At 57.7% G+C, this 18,614-nt stretch overlaps 1 protein-coding gene across 1 annotated transcript in view; it reads left to right on the top strand.

Moving 5' to 3' along the window:
* Window positions 1–1,659: 1,659 nt before the first annotated feature.
* FLII (FLII actin remodeling protein) overlaps window positions 1,660–18,614 on the top strand; it is a 28,180-nt gene continuing 11,225 nt past the window's right edge. Inside the window, exons 1-15 of the mRNA XM_065560204.1 lie at window positions 1,660–1,849; window positions 4,519–4,629; window positions 6,713–6,784; window positions 8,382–8,462; window positions 10,328–10,413; window positions 11,110–11,271; window positions 12,172–12,275; window positions 13,046–13,221; window positions 13,705–13,862; window positions 14,749–14,833; window positions 15,881–16,028; window positions 16,315–16,451; window positions 17,163–17,375; window positions 17,956–18,135; window positions 18,407–18,489. Coding sequence (XP_065416276.1) covers window positions 1,787–1,849; window positions 4,519–4,629; window positions 6,713–6,784; window positions 8,382–8,462; window positions 10,328–10,413; window positions 11,110–11,271; window positions 12,172–12,275; window positions 13,046–13,221; window positions 13,705–13,862; window positions 14,749–14,833; window positions 15,881–16,028; window positions 16,315–16,451; window positions 17,163–17,375; window positions 17,956–18,135; window positions 18,407–18,489 — 1,859 coding nt within the window. The 5' untranslated portion in view covers window positions 1,660–1,786. The remainder of the gene's footprint in view (window positions 1,850–4,518; window positions 4,630–6,712; window positions 6,785–8,381; window positions 8,463–10,327; window positions 10,414–11,109; window positions 11,272–12,171; window positions 12,276–13,045; window positions 13,222–13,704; window positions 13,863–14,748; window positions 14,834–15,880; window positions 16,029–16,314; window positions 16,452–17,162; window positions 17,376–17,955; window positions 18,136–18,406; window positions 18,490–18,614) is intronic.

Genomic DNA, 18,614 nt, shown 5'->3' with positions numbered 1-18,614 from the left:
GGCTCGTCACAGGTGGGCGGAACCTGGCAGCTCTTCGCCTTAAAGACACAGCGGGGCCAGGGCAGGGGTTGGGGACATGGGGCTGGGGGGGCTCAGCTCTAGCACAAGCAGATGGTCATGGTCCTACATACCGAGCTGACAGAGATTCTGGGGGGGGGGGGGAGTGCTGAGAACCCGCCCCGAGAGAGCCCCCCCACACTAGGGTGACCAGACAGCAAGTGTGAAAAATCAGGACAGGGGGTGGGGGGTAATAGGAGCCTATATAAGAAAAAGACCCAAAAACCGTGACTGTCCCTATAAAATCGGGACATCTGGTCACCCTATCCCCCCCACACACACACTACTAGCATCCCTCATTCCTAAAGTAGGGTTGCCACCTATTCAGGTTTTCCCAGGATCGTCCCTTTTTTGAGGTCGCTGTCCAGGGAGTGGGAGATCTGTAAGGGTGTTCAGTACACACTGCCACCTGTGCAGCTTTATGGGCTCAGAGGTGGCAACCGTAGCTTGCGCCAGTCACAGCCCAGGGGGAGCCCACTGTGCTGGGCGTGGTACAAACAGAACCAAAAGAGGGTCTCTGCCCCCACAGGATCTGCGGATGAGACAAGATGCAGCAAGTGAATACAGACAGAAGGGGTGGAGGGAGCACAATGAGACAATTAGCATTGTTTTATGAATTAATATTTGTTAGTTATGATTAATAACCTGTCTCCTTTCGCCCACAAAGACAGCCAGCGTGTGGTGCAGACAATGAAATACATTGAAATCAATTAAAACAACGGGGAGTCCGGTGGCACCTTAAAGATGAACAGATTTATTTGGTCATAAGCTTTCATGGGTAAAAACAACCACTTCATGAGCAGAGCCTAAGGCAGACCTTAAAGGCTGAGGCCCTACCTGCTCCATGTTGCTGTTGAAGAGAGGCCTAGACTGGACTAGGATTCTGCAGACTTAAGTTCTAGTCCCAGCTGGGTGACTTTGGGACAGCACCTTGCCTCAGTTCCCCCTTCTGTGAAATGGGGCTAATGCTGCTGACCTTGTTTGTAAAGCACTTTGAGATCTGCTTGGTATTATTTTCCTAGCAGTAGATGTTCGTCCCAGCGTCCTTCACAAATACATCCCCTCTCGTTCACCGATTGCTGCCCTTCACCCCAGAAATGGCTGCATTTCAGTAGTTTGGGGGGCGGTGTGGATCTGTCACGAGAACGGGAGCTATAATAAAAATGAACAAAGCATCTCTAATGACTGCAAACAACATGTATGAACAATAAGGCTGTAGTGTGTCATTAAAACATTCCACATCACACATGAAAACAGTGAGGTTGCATCACTAGCGTTCTCTTCTCACCATCACTGTTACGGGGGGAGGGGGGGCTCTGCTGGGATACAGGAGGGTATGAGAAGCTATCTAAAAACCGTGCTCGGAGCAGCACAGCTAGAAGACTTCTCAGCTGTAGCTGAGAATGAACCGCAAAGGAGAATGGGGACAGATTTCCCCCTGGGGACCAAATAAAGGGCGATTTGCACCAATGTGTGTGTCTGCACAAGACAGGCAGCTGCAATCACTTCTCCCCCGGGGTCGGGGGGAGGTTAAAAGCAGGCATCCTCTGAGCCTGGGAAATTCGTTAGCACCCCTGTCAATGAAGGGGTTAAAAGAGGGAGAGCCCGGCCTCCATCAAGCTTGGCTGTAGTGTGCGAAGGGCCGGCCCCTGCTTCCTCTAGGGCTGTGTCAATGTAACACCCTGCCAGCAGGAACAGCCAGCCCCACTGGCTGCAGCTGAGAGGAGTAATGGCTGCCACTGGAGTGCTCCCCTTTATCAGGGGGGTGGATCTGAGTGGGAATGACTTCAAGGTAACTCAGGGCCCCCCTTCAACTGGGCTGGGTGGGGGGAGGGGAGTTTAATTCTGGGGCTGGGCTGTGGGCAAAGCCCAGGGCTGGGAGACAGACAGGGAGGTGGCCGGGCAGCTCCCAGAGTCTAGGCCCTGCCTGTTTCCTGCCTGGCTAATTTTAGACAGTTGCTCACCCCTGTGGCTGCACCAAAGGGCCCGAGCTCACGCTTTGAGCTACTGCGGTGGACTTTTATCCTCCAGAGGCCCCCCCCCCCAGGGATCTGAGCGGGGCCTGTCTCTGTTGAGCTGATTTTTGAGAGAGGAGGAAAGATGGTGTTTAGTTGCCAGAGATGCCTGGCAATTTCCGAGCCCCTTTGTGCGGCCGTGGAGGGAGAGCTGAATGGCTCCCATGGTAGGCCTGTGTCATGTTGGTTCTGGTCCATGCTGTTATTAATGGCTGCAGCAATGAGATTTGGCGTTTGTCTAGCGTTTTTAATCCAGGGCGCCATGCACTGAAACTAATCATGATCCCTGTAAAGGGGACAAGTATGTAAAACAGGGGTTCTCAACTGGGGGCCTGGGGCCCCCTGGGGGGCTTGAGCAGGTTCCAGGGGGTTTGCCAAGCAGGGCCGGCATTAGACTTGCTGTGGCTCAAGCCAAAGCCCCACCGTATGGAGATGAAGCCCAGGTCCTTGAGCCCCGACTTAGCTTCATGGGGGCCCTCCAGGCAACTGCCCTGCTTGCTACCCCCTAACACCGGCCCTGGCTTTTATGTGCAGAAAACCAGTTGTTGTGACACAGATGGGCCGTGGCGTTTTTACAGCCTGTTGTGGGAGTCTGGGGCTCAGAACCTCTGATGCATCGCAGAGAGATGAAATGACTTGCCCACGCTGGCAGAATTGGGACTAGAACCCAGGCGCTGTTGTTCCCAGTCCCCTGCTCTAACCCCACAATCGTGTTTCCTCCTTGGTAATGCTGCTCTTCGGAGTTCTGTTTCCCCAACCGAAGCTCCGACCAGGGGTTGAAATGCTGCTGGGGGCTGGTAGTCCTTTGGCCATGCTCGCAGGTCACCCCTGTTTCCCTGGGCCCATTACTTGCCCCGGGTCACAAGTGATTTTGCTTGTGTATGTCAGACATAAGTGATTCACCCAGCTTTGTCCCATGGTGTGACATGACTGATATTTTGTGCCTGCAACATCTGACTACACTACTAAGAAGCTTGGCCCCTGGGATGACCCAATGTGCTACATGTATACTGATTCCTACCAGGCATGAAACTGGAACCAGGCCTGGCAGATAATGAGCTCACGCTGGCCCATGCCGGTCGCTGCATTTGAGGAGCAGGATTGCAGCTCTGCCAGCCCTTGATGGGGCCCACAGAGATTTTACCTCCTCTGAGGTTAAAATTCAGGTTCTTCCTTTGCGATTACCCCCCCACTCCCACCCAACAACTGAGCCCTCCCATTCCAGTGTTGGCATACCTGACCTGGAAGGTAGTTAAACAAAATAATAGCCACGTAGGCCCTGGTCGTGCCAGCGGGTCCGTGCAGGTGGGCCCCCGTTGGTATGATTGGGGACGGGCGCAGGGGTCTGTCTTGTGAAGTGGCTGGCAGGGTTGTGGCCTCCGCCTGTCACTGGGACCCTACTGCTAAGCAGGCCCTTAAAACGCAGTTGCACAATCTGGGTTAAGCAGTTTGCAGATTAGAAAGGCCTTTTGTTGCGGGCGCGTGCATCTGCCCCTCCTCTCCCAGGACGGGGCTCTGGAGGCTGGATTGGTTTTTAGAAAAGAAATCGGCTTCCTAACAGAGGTGGCAACATGCCTGCTAAGGCCGTGATCCTGCAACAACCGAAACTCGTGCATGACATCACTCATGGGAGCAGCTCCCTTGAAGCCAGTGAGCAGATGCTTGTGAATGAAGTTACACGTATGCTTGGGCCTCTGCAGAATCAGGGCCAGCTGGTGTCAGTTCGTGTGATTTATGCTGCCTCCAAGTCCCCTAATCTTGCGTAACCTGCCTGACCATTGCTCCATTCATACTCCGCTATGGAGATGTTCCCCTCCCCTATGTCAATTCCCAGGGCCAGTCCTAGCTGGGCATGTGTGCACTGGGATAGTTTCTCTAAAACCTGTAGACAAGGCACCTGCCGCCACCTGTATTCTAAGCTAAGAGGGCAGCCGCGATCCTTGGCCGCATAAGCGGGGAAATAAATCATAAGCAGGGTGGGGGAGGGGAGGGCTCGAAAGCCACACAGGCCGGACAGCAGGGGGCTGCTGTTGGGGTGGAAGGTCCCAGGGTAAGAATCCCATGTGGGAGCTGCAGGATGTTGGGGGGCGGGAGTCAGGGGCTGAGAGCCGTTGGGGTGGGGGCGGCGGGGTGCTGCTCAGAGTCCCGTCCAGCTGTCTCTGCGCCGATCCGATGCGTCAGCCTCATGGTAACTGCGATGGCCGAGTGCATTTCATTGGGAGTTTGATAAAATAAGTCCTACCCAGTCAGAACGGCCTGTCGCCTTGGTATGTTTGGCAGGGATCTTGGGAAAGTGGCCTTGGTTGGTTTCACACCTGGGGTGTGGTGGAGGGTGTTAAGAGCACAGGATCTGTTTCATCTCAGGTGGATGGGAAACCTGGCAATGCCCATTTCTGTGCCCATCGGCTGCCGTAAAATGCCTCTTTCTCTCCCGGTCTCCTCTCAGGGTGGCTATTTTCCTGACCACGTGAAGTCCATGACCAGTTTGCGATGGCTGAAGCTCAACAGGACGGGCCTGTGCTACCTGCCGGAGGAGCTCTCTTCCCTCCAGAAACTGGTAAGAGCTGTGCAGAGACCTGCCAGCCCTCGCTGCCACATGGACGCTCCTCTTGGGAAGCTGGGCTTTGGGAGGGGGTGTGAGTTGTAATGCAGGTGATCACATGGAGCCGTGGAGCGCCAGTGAACAGAGCTGGCAGGCTTCAAACAGAAAGCGTTGTGGGCAGGCAGACCCACCTGAAAGCTTCCCCTACAATCATCACCCTCATAATACCTAGTTTTTAACTAGTGCTTTTCATCCATACAGTCTCAAAGAGCTTTGCAAAGGAGGTCAGTGTGATTATCCCCATTTCATAGCTGGGGAAACTGAGGCACGGGGAGGTGCTGTGACTTGCCCAAGCTCACCCAGCAGGCCAGTGGCCAAGCCAGGAATAAAACGCTTGTGGCTTGGTCCGGTGCTCTATCTACTAGGCCATACTATCTTCCCTACTGTGCATTCCAGTGTGCGTGTGTACACACCCTCTTTAAGGGTGACCTGCAAAGGATCTTTAAAAACTGGGCTTGGGTCTTTTCTTTAGCCAAAGTGCTCATTAGATGTTGGAATGAAACCAAGAATGGAGTCCCCCCTGTGCGAGGCGCTGCACGGTCTTTCTCTCCTGCCGCTGCTTGGCTTTCACTGTCTTGTGATAAGAGGAATGTGGTGGATTCACCATCACTTGAAGTCTTTTCAGTCCAGACTGGGCGTCTTTGTAAAAGATCTCTTGTCACTCAATCAGAAGTGATGGGCTTGATGCGGGAACTGCTCTGTGGTTTTGTGTCGCCTGTGTTCTAACTAGGTAATTCCAAGGCCTTGGAATCTGTGCATCTGTATCATAACTTCACTAGTTCTCCATAGAGCCTTCCTTCATAGACAAGATCTGACTATCTAGTGGGGTTGGCAAACGCACCTCCTTTCCGGCCTGCTTTCTACATTATAAAGAAGCAAAAATCGGCTCAAATCCCAATTTTGTTTAGTTTTTCTTTTCAGATTCTCTTTAATGGAATCCCGTCAGGTTAAAACTCTTGTTTATACCCATGCCCCCAGGAACTCGCATGATCTGTGTGACTGATGCTGTCCTAGATGTCAGTCTAGCGGCTGCGTGCCTGCCTGACCTCACTCACGTGAATGGTCTCAGGGATGTCAGAGCGATGATACACAGGGGTCAAGTTAAATTTGCTCATAAGTGTTTGCGAGAGGAAAGCTTTTGCTGATTAGAGTGGAGTGAACGTCTTTAAACCGGATTCACCAGTCCTTTGATTTGTTTGTAACCAAACAAAAATAGTTCAGTCAATTTCACTTCTGTTCTTTGCCTATTCGGTTTGTAGTCAGTTTCACTTAGAGGTTCCCGTGTGATCTCTCTATACCTAGTTTTTAAATAGTGCTTTTCACCCATAGATCTCAAAAGAGCTTTACAAAGGAGGTTCTTCTCCATTCAAGGCATTTATCTTAGCCCCCCCCCCACACACACACACAGTCTTTTCATATAGTTATCCTCACAACACCACTGGTGGTAGGGAATGTGGTAAACTGAGGCACAGAGACTGTGGTGTGCCCAAGACTACTCAGGAAGTCTGTGGAATCGCAGGGAATTGAAAGACCCTGGGTCTCCTGAGTCCTATCGAGGCCACCCTGCCGCTCAACAACATGCTGCGATGTTTGGGCTGCAGCAGGGCGAATATTTAGAAAATAAATAAATTCCAGTTTCCGTTGGAATGAGAAAAAGCAAACGCTGGGAACTCTTCTCTAGCATCCACCTGCCGAGGGGTGTCTAGGGCCTATAAAAACAATGTTTGGCAAAACAAGCCGGAGTGTTGGGGACTTGACTGAGGGAGCCTGCCTGTGTTCGGAGCATGGTTTGATGCTCCAGCTCCTGACGGGAGGACGAAACCAGGATGATCCTTTATTTCCCTTTGGAAGCACCAAGATGCTAGGTCAGTAGTAGCCAGTCCCTGCCCCAAAGAGCTGGCCAGTCTAAGGAGACAAGGCACCACAAGCCAGGGGAAGGGGCAGAAGGGTCAAGCAGAGTCCAAACGGCCTGGCAGTGCCCCGGTTTCTTTTCATTGTGTTTTATAACCAGGCGTTTTGTTCTTCGCTTTCCAAACAGGAGCATCTGTCTGTGAGTCACAACCACCTCACCACGCTCCACGGAGAGCTCTCCGGCCTGCCGTGCCTCCGGGTGAGTAACCCGCGTCGCGTCCCTCTGCGCCAGGAGAGAGCGTTTCTCTGCAGACGCTCGGCAGCCAACCTCTAACGGCTGGCCTCTCCTCTCCCGCTGGTCGACATGAACCCGCCCCGGACGCGTCAGTTGGACAGATCCCAGATTGGAAGCCCAGGCTCCCTTGCCAAGCCTGGGCCCAGCTGGGCCAATGGACGAGCTCGGAGAGCTCCCCAGTGCTGTCAAGTGGCACCCATCCGAACAGGGCCAGCGAGCTCTTCGATGTGGCCTTAGAAACTCGCCCCGCTCTAGAGGTTGACTCCTCTAGCTGCGTGGAAATGCTCCGGGGCTGCCTTGGCGCGGGGGTTGGTCTTGTCTGCAGTTACCGCACGCAGGCATCCTGCGCTGCTTCTCCTTTTGCACTTCCAAGGGCGAGTGCCAGTGCCTCCCCTGGGCCTGCGCGTGGCCGCTGTCGCCGGTCCGTCTCGCGCAGGGGAGGAGGGATTGGCTGCTCTGGAGCCGGATTCTCCCCACGCTCTGGTCGGGGAATGGTTTGGATCTGCTGCAAACCCCGAAGGAGGGCTTAGTCCACAAAGATCCAACCCCCTTCCCCCCCCACACCGCCCCATGCTTTGGTAACTTCCTGAACCGCTTGCTGTTCTGTAACCCGACCGGCTTCCTGGCTGCCGCTCCCTCAAGGGGCTGGCACCCTGGGTCGCTCTCAGGCAGAGGGCCTGGCTGCCGGGGCCGCGTGTCTTTTGTTTAAAGCGTCTCGTTGCCGGGGTCAGCGGAGCGATGGTGGGGCTGAATGGTTATCCCCCCACCAGGGGAGAGGGGCTCTGCCTTCTGGGGCTCCCCGCCTGCGGAGGTCCCTCTCGGTGCACCTGTGCCCACGTCGATGCTGTCAGCATATTTAAGGCTTTAACCTCCCGACAGGGATGTCACGATGCACTTGGAAACCCCTGTTGGAAAGTGGCGATGGGATGGCTCACTTGATGGTTACCTGCTCTGTTCATTCCCTCTGGGGCACCTGGCATTGGCCACTGTCGGGAAAACAGGAGACTAGGCTAGATGGACCTTTGGTCTGACCCAATATGGCCGTTCTTATGTGGCCCAGCATGGAGCAACTGTGGAGATGCAGCCTGGGGCTCTTCCGGGGTGGGGGTGGGCGCTGGTGCCCTTCTCTGGGGGTGGGGGAGGCTGGATGCCCTTAACAGCCATTGGCACTGCTGGGAGCTGAGAGGAGTGGGCCCTTAGTCTGGCTGAAGCTTTGTTTGGTGGTGGGTCGGAGGAGATCCCTGAATGTAGCACTGTGGCTGAGAGGCTGAACGGGTCGGTATCCACCCCCTCCCCCAACCCAGGGCTTCCCTTCCATATGGCAGGAGCTTTTCTGTTCTCTCCTCTGATCCCACCCAGCTTCTCCTCTGTCCCCGTTAGCCCTCCCTTCCACATGCTGCCTCCCTCTGCTAATCCTCCTCCTCTGGACCCAGCGGGACCTGCTCACGTCTGGTCAGTCTTTGTCCCCCCCCGATGTAGGTGCTGAGTCAGGGGCTTGCGAAGGCCTGGGCCGTGCCTGGCTCCAGAGCCGTGACTATAAATCTCTCTTTCCCCTTTTAAGGCAATTGTGGCTCGAGCGAACAGCCTGAAGAATTCAGGAGTTCCTGATGACATTTTCCAGCTCGATGACCTCTCGGTGCTGGTATGTGCTGCCTGTTCGCTCCGGGTCCCTCCTTGCTCTCCTAACCCAATCAGTGCAGTGAAACTAAAGAAGCAGAGAGATTCCAACAGCATCAGTGGGGAGGGGAAGGGAATCCTAAACCAACATGTTCAATCAACCCAAGAGAGAGGCAGCATTGTCTAGTAATTAGAGCAAAGGGTGCGAGCCCAGACTCCAGGGTTCAATTCCTGCCTCTGCCTCTGCCACTGACTTGCTGTGTGACCTCTGCCAAGTCTCTTTGCCTGCCTGTGACACTTTTTAAAATGGGGATTGTACCCATCTTTCTGAATTGCTTTGAGTCTGGGCACATTCATGCATGGTTTAATGCTATACAGGCTCAGTAAATCCGGGTTTTAATAAATGGCTCCTCGGTTGTTGAAGTCCAGTAGCACCAAAGGTTGCTTATAAACTAGAGCTTAGAACGATCTCTAACCGCACCTACTGCTGTGCTTATCCCCTATAGCTAGGCGAAGCAGCATGTCATTTATTTATTTTTAATTTGACAATTTCAGTGAAAAATAATCAACGTTTATTTTTAAGCATTTTTTAGATTTGTATCAATTTAAATTGTCTCAATTGTGTGAAATTATGGGAGGGGGTCAGACAGAAATTAGTCTATGACGGTAGATGTTGAGATTCAAAAAATTTAAAGCTTTATAACTGTGAAAACACAAATTGTCAACATCCCAGGTCAATATTTATATAAAGTAAATTTCCTTCGATCAAACTCCCAAGTTCTCAAGCAGCATTTTTCTGACATTGCCTATCTGTACATTTTGACGGTTGGAAATATTTTTCTGGTGGTTAGTGTGTGGGTGTGGTGAAATCCAAGTTTCCAGTAAAATTGAATCCTTCCAAGCCTACCCAATACCACATTCTACCTGATTGTTTGCAACATGCTTATCACCTCTATTAATCCTTGATTGACCCTTTACAAATGTACGCGTGCCGCAAGGTGTGACTGTCCTGTTTACCGAGGGTGAGCCTGTTAAAAAGTGCCTAACGCCCATTGGCTTTCCAAGGGAATTGGGAGTGTAACTTTCTTCGGCAGGTTTGACGGTCCCGGCTCTTATTAATAAAACCTGGCTGTTGTCAATAGGGCTCACCAAAGAACCCAGCTAAAGACAGTATAATGGCTTCATTCTTGGATCCCCTTTTTAAAGGGACAGGCTGTTAACTCTGGGGCTGGGTTCTTCTTATGTGTCTGTACAACAATGGAGCCCAGATCCTGATTGGGACCTGAGGTTATCATTGTGTGTATTATGGTAATGCCCAGTTTGACCTCTGCTCAGGACCTTAGGGCATCATGGTAATACACTTTACCATAATACACATCATAACCGGCTTGCCCTCTAAATTAGTCTCCATTTTAGTCTGCTCAGGAATAACCTTGGGGATTTCTAATCTTTCTTTCATAAACACGATGATCTAGCTGAGAAATAAGTAAAGGTCCAATAAGCAGCCACCGTTTTGGTGTGAGACACCAAAACCCCAATGTGCGGGAGCTCCCCACGGGTAGCTGGCAGTGGCTGACTCCATGAGTGGCGCCGATGCCCCCTGAAGGGAATCGACGAAGGACAGCTGTATTGGAAATGGCACAGTACATGGCGTCCTTGTGACCTGCTGGGCAGGTAGCACAAACCACGGCTAAGGTCAAATGACTGGAGGCCGAGTCCTGGCTTTGGATATACGCACCGATCTATCAGCAGTGTGGCCCTGAAGATCCTTGCGGTGGCAGGAGGGGACTGATTTCAGCCATGGGAGGGGGGCTGTTGCTGGGCGGGCCACTCCGTGCCAGCTGGGATGGAGGGGTTCTCCTGACAGCTCTCTTGCTTCCCCTCCCCCAGGACCTGAGCTACAACCAGCTCACGGAGTGTCCCCGGGAGCTGGAGAATGCCAAGAACATGCTGGTGCTCAACCTCGGCCACAACAGGTGGGTCTGGTTGCTCCGGGGTTCCAGCCAAGGCTGCGTGCAGGGGGTTCCTGGCTGGGCAGGCAGGCGTGGATTTCCCTGTCAAACTAACCCCCTCTCCGGATCTAGGGGAGGCCTGCGCCTCTGGGGGCTGGTGACGGATGAGAGAAGGGAGGCAGAACTGACGCAAGGGGCACTTGAGAGCCGCTGGTGAAGATCACTGGGTGCTTGTCCCGTGCTGCCCGGTTCCTCTATGTAAATGCCTTCCCTCCCTGGGCCGGGGAAGCCCGTGTCCCTGTCGGAACCTGGGAGAGCCCCAGTCTTTGCCTCGCTGCCAGGATCGTGCCCCTGGCTGTGCTGGGTAGCTAAGCTGGGTCACATCCCTGCTGCCCTGTTGGAGCTGCCCGAGAGCCTGGGCGTGTGTCTGCACCCAGTGGGAGGCAGGGGGACTGCTGCACGTGGAGACCTGAGCTAGCGCCAATAACCACAGCAGTGAAGCTGCAGCGGCCCAGGTTGTATGACCCTGGCCTGTGCGGCTTCACTGGCCAAAGATCAAAGCCAGCCCGGGGACGTCTCCTCATGCTGCGGACACGTCGGATTGCCGTGTAGACTCTCGGCACCCTTCCCAGCATGGTGCAGCGCGGCCCTGGGGAGCTCCCTCCGTCCCTCCCCCTCTCCCGGCTGCTAAACCGAGCGTGGCTCGTCTTTCTCCTCCAGCATCGATAACATCCCCAACCAGCTGTTCATCAACCTGACGGACCTGCTGTACCTGGACCTGAGCGAGAACAAGCTGGAGAGCCTGCCGCCGCAGATGAGGCGCCTGGTGCACCTGCAGACTCTGATCCTGAACAACAACCCGCTGCTGCACGCCCAGCTCAGGTAGAGGGGTGTTCTGCTGCGCCGCTGGGGTGGTGCGGGCTGCCGGCGCTCAGGAGAGGTCCCCTCGGGCTGGACTCTCTTCTAGCCGCTCTCCTGGGAAGAGACGTGTCCGGCCAGCGATCCGGTTTCTTGATGGGTTTCTGGTTGCATGGGGCCGCTGACAGACAACCAGACAGGCCTTCTCCCCAATAAACGCCCGAGAACCCAGCCTGGGGGGCCCCTTCGCTCCTCTCCAACGAGCCCTTTTGGAAGGGACATGGCCAGCCTCTTGGGGCCTGACCCAGAGCCCCCCGTGACATCAATGGAACCCCCCCCCTTTCGCCCCTACTGACCTTCTGAAGCTTGGGATCCGGCCCTTAAGTCTTTAAATAAGACCAGTTTCTTGGACCTCATGGTGCCGGCCAAGCCCTAAAGACTGGTCGTCTCTCTCTGCCTAGCTCTGGCAGGCACAGGTCCTGTCCCCAGCCCTCCACCAGCCCCCCACCAACAGCACGGCCTCTAGGAAGGAAGGGCTGATCCGGCTCCCACGGCCCAGTCCACCCTTGGCCTTCAGCCGGGTGCGGGGATGGCACTTGTGGAATGGGCTCATGTCCCTGGGGAGCTGGGCGGAAACCCAGCAAAGCTGAGACCAGGTTTAAACCAGTCCTGGCGTGGACGTGCTGCATCCCGCCTCCTCTTATAGATTCACAGACTCTAGGAATGGAAGGGACCTCGAGAGGTCATTGAGTCCAGTCCCCTGCCCTCATGGCAGGACCAAATACTGTCTAGACCATCCCTGATAGACATTTATCTAACCTATTATTGAACCAGAGCTTGGGGTCCGGGATCTCCCCACCAGTCCCTGGCTCGGCCCAGCGGTGGAGCTCCCCTCACTGCTTCTCTCTCTCTTTCCACGTAAAGGCAGCTCCCTGCAATGACCGCTCTGCAGACCCTGCACCTGAGGAACACGCAGCGCACTCAGAGCAATCTACCCACCAGCCTGGAGGGCCTGAGCAACCTCGCAGGTGAGCCGCCCGTGGAGTCGGGGGCTGAGGGGGCACATGTGGGGAAATGGCACCTCTCCGGGCCTCCTTCCGACTGCTGCCGGGCAACAGGGCCGGTCCAGCGAGGAGGCCCGGCACTAGGAGAAAGGTGTCCCGCTCCCGGCGAGCCATTGGCTGAGCTCACGCCACCCGCATGGCAGCTCGTGTCCACACACGGTGACTGTCCCCAGCGCTGGGGACAAAGCTGGCTGGGTGCATCTCCCAGGACCAGGCCTGGCTCATCCTGTCATCCACAGCGGCATCTTCCCTGGTCCAGCCGCTCCTCCTCCCTCCATCCCACAATGCAGTGCCTTGTGTCTGGGGAAATTACCCAGAAGCCCCTGCTCCCAGTACCAGCGTGGGCAGCCCATGGCATAGCTACTCCTGCAGTCCCAGAGCGCACTGGGACAGCCACCTGGTTGAGCCGCATGGCTGGGTGGGGCAAGCTGTTGCAAGGATGATGCCCCTGAAATGATCCTGTTGCTTCTGGCCCCGTCCTGAGCCCGCTGGCCAAGCTCCTATTGGTGGAGCTGGTCCAGGCTCTGACGCTGGGAAGAGTGCGGCTGTTAGATGGGCTGCCTGCCCCGTCCCTGTGAAAGTGGATGCGTTCAGGCCAGGACCTGCTAGATTATCCTGGCATCACGTCCGCGCACTCACAATTACTGTGTAACCCAGCCAGAGCCCTGGGTTCTCCGTGCCTCTGGGCCCAGTCCGGTTGGTGGCTTCACATCCCTTCTGCTCTTCTTCCCCAGACGTGGACCTGGCCTGCAACGAGCTGAGCCGGGTCCCCGAGTGCCTCTACACCCTCTCCAGCCTGCGCCGTCTCAACCTGAGCAGCAACCAGATCTCCGAGCTCTCCCTCTGCATCGACCAGTGGACCCAACTGGAGACCCTCAATCTGTCGCGGAACCAGCTCACCTCACTGCCCGTACGTAGCGATCTCCCCCGAGATGACGTCGGGGAGCTGGCTGGCTTCCCACAGCCAAGCTTAGGGCAAGGTCTCATTGGGACAGGCCTAGTGGCTTTCTCTGGAGCTTGGCCCTTGGCTTGTGAAGCTGAGAATGCCACAGCGGCATCACAGACCCGCCCCATCCCGCTGGCTCCCCATCCTCTGACTCAACAGGCCTGGGCTTTCCTCGCTGATTCAGGCCGAGCTAAGAGCTCCTGGGCCCCCACTTACCATAGCATCAGCACCCCTCATGGTTTGTAATGGGTTTAGCCTCACCGAATCTCTGGGAGGCAGACGGTGCCGTTATCCCCATGGTACAGTTGGGGAAACTGAGGCACAGAGCGGCTAAGTGACTTGTCCAAGCAGCTGGCAGGATGCCCTGAACAGCCTGGGCCACTGGGCTCTGCAGGGGCTACTATCGGCTCTCCCTGATCTGTGGCACGTGTCTCGCTCTGTCCCCAGTCTGCCATCTGCAAGCTGACCAAGCTGAAGAAGCTCTACTTGAACTCCAACAAGCTGGACTTCGACGGCATTCCCTCTGGCATCGGCAAACTCACCAGCCTGGAGGAGTTCATGGCAGCCAACAACAACCTGGAGCTGATCCCCGAGAGCCTGTGCAGGTGAGCGACCCGCCGGCCGCCCTGGCCTGTCCGAGTTGGGTTGGGTCCAGGAGGACAGAAACGGGATCCTCCCCGCAGCCTGGAGCAGAGTCTCCCCCAGGTTGCTGCTGTGTGGGGATAGGGAAGGAAGCCGTTCGCTCGCTTTGGATTTGAGCGGCAAGGCCGACTGGTCCTCTCCATCCCTGTGCGCCTTCTGGCTGCCGGTTACCCACCCCCCCAAACACCTGCAAAGGGCAGGACTGCCCAAGGGACTGGCACCCGCCGCCGTCGCTGGCCTGGGTGGGGACTCGGCACCTCCGACATCAGCCCTGCTATGTGTTGAGCTCAGGTGCCGCTGACGACGTCCGCAGCCTGGCGGCGAAAGCCCCCGCCCCGCCCCCGCCCCACCCCCTGTGAGCTCACAGCCCCCTCCAAAGCCCGGCGGGGGTGGATGACGACTCAGTCTGACTTCTCCAGGGCAGATCCGCTTGGTGCAGATCTCTGAGCTGCCGCCCACCTCCCTGGCATGTCTGGGGCGGAGGGGAGGGAGGAGCAGGTGGGTGCGTTCTGCAGAGGGGAAGGAAGGGCTTTGCGTTTCTTGCAGGCGAAGCTGGGCCTGAGCGTAGAGCAGCGTCCGGGTGGGACGGGGCAGATGGACGACGTACAGAGCAGGGAAAATCTAAGGACTCGGCCCAGGCCGAGCCGGCTTCCCAGCCCCCTTCCATGAAGAGCTGAGCGGGCTTGTGATGGCTCCCCCAGCTCCTTCCTCTGGGTGGCGCTGTCCCCTCTGCCCCCCTGTGTCCTTCCCCTACTGGGACCCCCTGCCCTGCCCTGCGGCTCCGCATCAGCCCAGCGCGTTTCGGGAGCGGGGGCCAGGCTTCTCCTAGCGTCTCTTCTGCCCCTCCAGGTGCACGAAGCTGAAGAAGCTGGTGCTGAACAAGAACCGCCTGGTCACCCTGCCGGAGGCTGTTCATTTCCTGACGGACGTCGAGGTGAGGGACCCTCCGTGCTTCTCCGGCGCCTGCCGGGCAGACATCCCAGGCCCCGGGCTGCCATGGAAGCCGGGCCCTGGGGGGGATCCAGGCATCCCGGGGGAGTGCGGGCTGGTGTGTGAGCGTAGGGCACGGCTCCGCTCTTGACCCCTCTGCGGAGGGTAACCCCACCCGCAGCGCCAGCCTGTGCTCCCCACTCCCAATGGGCTGGGCAGGGGGGAGGCTCTCTGCGCCCCTTGCCAGCCATGGGGTGGCCTGAGTTCATGTACTGGGTCGGGATAATCCCATTGCACAGTGGTAGGAAACTGGGAGCCTAACCCCATCCCGGATGTGGGCCTGAGGCCAAGGGTTAAGACCTGCGGCCAGGCAGCAAGACACTGGGACTACAACGAAGGGACTGTGGGGCTCTAGCCCCAGGCCCAGTCCTACTGATCGTGCTGCCCCTCTCCCTGGCCCAGCACATCCCTGGGCAGGAGCTGCTCCGATGGAGCCGTCTGAGAGCCCTTTGCGCACTCTGCCGCCCAGCCAGGCCTAGCGAGCTGGTGCCATGCTGAAGGGGGTTATGCCATGCAGCACGAGTGAGTGGGGAGACCCTGGATCACCCCTGCTGGGCCTTGCCTGGTGTAGGATCCCTGCCCGCCGGGCCTGCACTGGAGGGGGTGGAGAGGTCCCCTGCCGACGACCAGTGTGTTCGGCGAGGGGCCTGTTTCCGGGGTCATCTGATCTGATCTGAATGGTGTTTGCCTGGCTGTGGGCCCTCCTGCCTTGGTGAAGCCCGGGCCCCTGTGTGCCTGGTGCCGGACGTGGGTCTCGTGTTGGCAGGGGAGGGCGTGGCATCCCAGCGCCTGGGAAACGAGTCCCGTTCACCCTGCCCGACTGTAGCCTTGCACCGTCAGACACTGACCCTAAACCCTGATGGGGCACAGGAGGATCCCCTCCCCCGGCCAATGCCCCCGGGGCTCTCCGGGGCAGAGCGAGAACCAGCTGGTGCCCAGGTCTCTCTTGTGGCTGGCGTTTGGGTCACCTCTCTATCCCGTGCCTCTGCAGATCCTGGACGTCCGGGAGAACCCCAACCTGGTGATGCCCCCCAAGCCGGTGGACAAAACCTCTGAGTGGTACAACATCGACTTCTCCCTGCAGAACCAGCTGCGTCTGGCTGGCGCCTCGCCCGCCACTGTCGCAGCGGCTGCAGCAGGTGAACCACGGGGCAACGGGGGGGACGTCACCTCCAGCTGAAGCTTGGCTCCTGGGGAGCCAGGAGGACTGGGAATCACAGAAGCTGGGAGCAGGGTACAGAACCAGAGGGCTCCTGGCCATGCTGTGGCATGTCTCTCCTGTCGTGGCGCCAGCAGTGCCGAACGATTCCCGCCTTGGCCTGAGAGCGCCCCACGGCGCAGGGTCCCTCATCCAGCCTGGGGTCTTGAGAAGGTGTTTCTGGGCTGTGAATTGCCAGAGCTCACCCATATTGCCCGTGTTCCCAGGGAGCGGCACGAAGGACCCCACGGCCCGCAAGATGCGGCTTCGCCGGCGCAAGGACTCGGCAGCGCAGGACGATCAGGCCAAGCAGGTGCTGAAGGGGATGTCAGACGTGGCTCAAGAGAAGAACAAGAAACTGGAGGTAGGAAGGGGTGGGGCGGGGCGATGAGTGCTGTTTGTCTGTCAGTCTCTCTCTCTCCACCTCGGCTACCTCCCTTCCACAGCCCACGTGCGTCCACCCTCGTCCTGAGGCCAATGCAACCTGCAGGTGCTCTGTGCCTCTGTCTGCTCGGCCCTAGCTCTCTCCCATTGGACACCCAGGAACGGGGGCGCCCGCCGGTAGAGGCCGCTCCTGAGAACGCAGGCCTCGCTACCTTGTCCCAGGCCACAGCGGGGAGTCCGCATCGAAGCCAGGATCGGAACTCACAGCATCGTGTATGTTGTGAGCATGGGGTTCAGGACAGGGGCGTCCGTCTGCTGAGGGCACTCTGCCGGCCGGGCACCAGGACTGACCAGGCCCTCCGGGCAGCTGGACTCAGGACTGTCCCGACACAGCTGCTCCCTGGGTGTCTGAGTCACAGCTGCTGGCGTCTCTCCCGTGAGCCCTGGTGGAACCGACGCAGCTCGTGGCCGGCCAAGCTCCAGGGAGGATTGCTGGGGACAGCTCCAGAGGCCTGGCATGAAAGTCGGGTCCCAGCCCCAGTTTGCCCCTAGGAAGATGCTCAGCATCTGGGGCACTGTGGGGTCGAACACAGCCCAAGGTCTAGGTCTAGGGCTGTGAGTGGAGAGAAGCCAGGTGGTGCCTCACCACCCTCTTTTCCTCCTCCTCCTCCCCCCCCCCGCCACCCGACAGGAGAACGGGGACATGAAATACACAGACCCGAAGACGCGCCGCTGGGACCAGAGCCTGGAGAAGCCCCAGCTCAACTATTCGGAGTTCTTCACGGAGGACGTGGGGCAGATCCCCGGCGTCTCCGTCTGGCAGATCGAGAACTTCGTGCCCACCCTGGTGGACGAGGCCTTCAACGGGAAGTTCTACGAAGCTGACTGCTACATTGTGCTGAAGGTACCGGCGCTGCCGTGCCCTGCGGGGTGCCTGGAGCGTGGCCCAGGGCCCTGAGCCCCCAATCCCCTGGGGAAAGTGAGCATGGAGCAGCGCAGTGACTCGTCTGAGGCCAGGCAGGGCCGAATTGGGAATGGAGTCCAGGGGTCCCGGCTCACAGCCCCCCTGCTCTAGCCATTAGGCCACGCTCCTTCCCAGCTGCAGATAGAACCCAGGGGTCCTGGCTCCCTCCCTAGGTTCAAAGGGTTTCCCGTGAAAAGGTTTAATCCTCTGGGCGGGAGATAAGACACAAAATAAAATCCGAGGTCCCACCCTCCCCGGGCTCCCCCGAGGCGAGTGACAGTCTGCAGGGAATGGCTCCCTCATCCCAGTCGCCCCTACGTCGGCTCCAGCTTCTCCCATGCAGGGCACCCCATGCTGTGCCAGGCTGCAGGGAGCGTCCCAGGGCCGTGTGGGTAGGCGGGGCTCCTGTGAGTGGCCTAGAGAGCAGGGAAAGGCTGTCTGCCCCCCTCCCCCCCCCCAGCAACCCACTCAGCTTCCTCCAGCCCCACCGACTGCTCTGTCCGTTGGCCTCTCCCCGCAGACGTTCCTGGACGACAGCGGCTCCTTGACCTGGGAGATCTACTACTGGATCGGGCACGAAGCCACTCTGGACAAGAAGGCCAGCGCGGCCATCCATGCCGTCAACCTGCGCAACTACCTGGGGGCCCAGTGCCGCACCATCCGGGAGGAGATGGGGGACGAGAGCGAGGAGTTCATCCAGGTACCTCCCCCCTCAACCGCCCCGACTCCCTCCCTGCCTTCCTCCTCCTCCGCCCACACCCCCACCCTCTCTACAGCTGCCAGTTCCTCCACACAACCCCATACAGACCAATCCACCCCTGTACAGACCCCCTCTTCCTTCCCCAGCTGTCCCAGGGCTGGAGAACTGGGCAGTCCCCTGCAGCCAGTCCTCACCCTGCCGGGAGGGAAGCAGAGAAGCCTTTTGCTGCGAGCCGGCCGGCTCCTAGCTGATCCCTTGTCCCCACCCCTAGGTGTTCGACCACGAGATCTCCTACATTGAGGGGGGCTCGGCCAGCGGCTTCTACACCGTCGAGGACGCGCAGTACATCACCAGGTAGGGCGCCATGGGGGGACTGGGGGGTGCACTACTGGCCACAGCCACCCTCTGCGGTGTCGCGATTACATAGCGTGCAGGCACAGGGAAGCCAGAGCAGAGCCATGGCCCATCAGGTCTCTGGG

This window comes from Chrysemys picta, chromosome 10 (assembly GCF_011386835.1).
Source record: "Chrysemys picta bellii isolate R12L10 chromosome 10, ASM1138683v2, whole genome shotgun sequence".
Taxonomy (NCBI): domain Eukaryota; kingdom Metazoa; phylum Chordata; order Testudines; family Emydidae; genus Chrysemys; species Chrysemys picta.
This window is presented reverse-complemented; position numbering and strand designations above follow the sequence as displayed.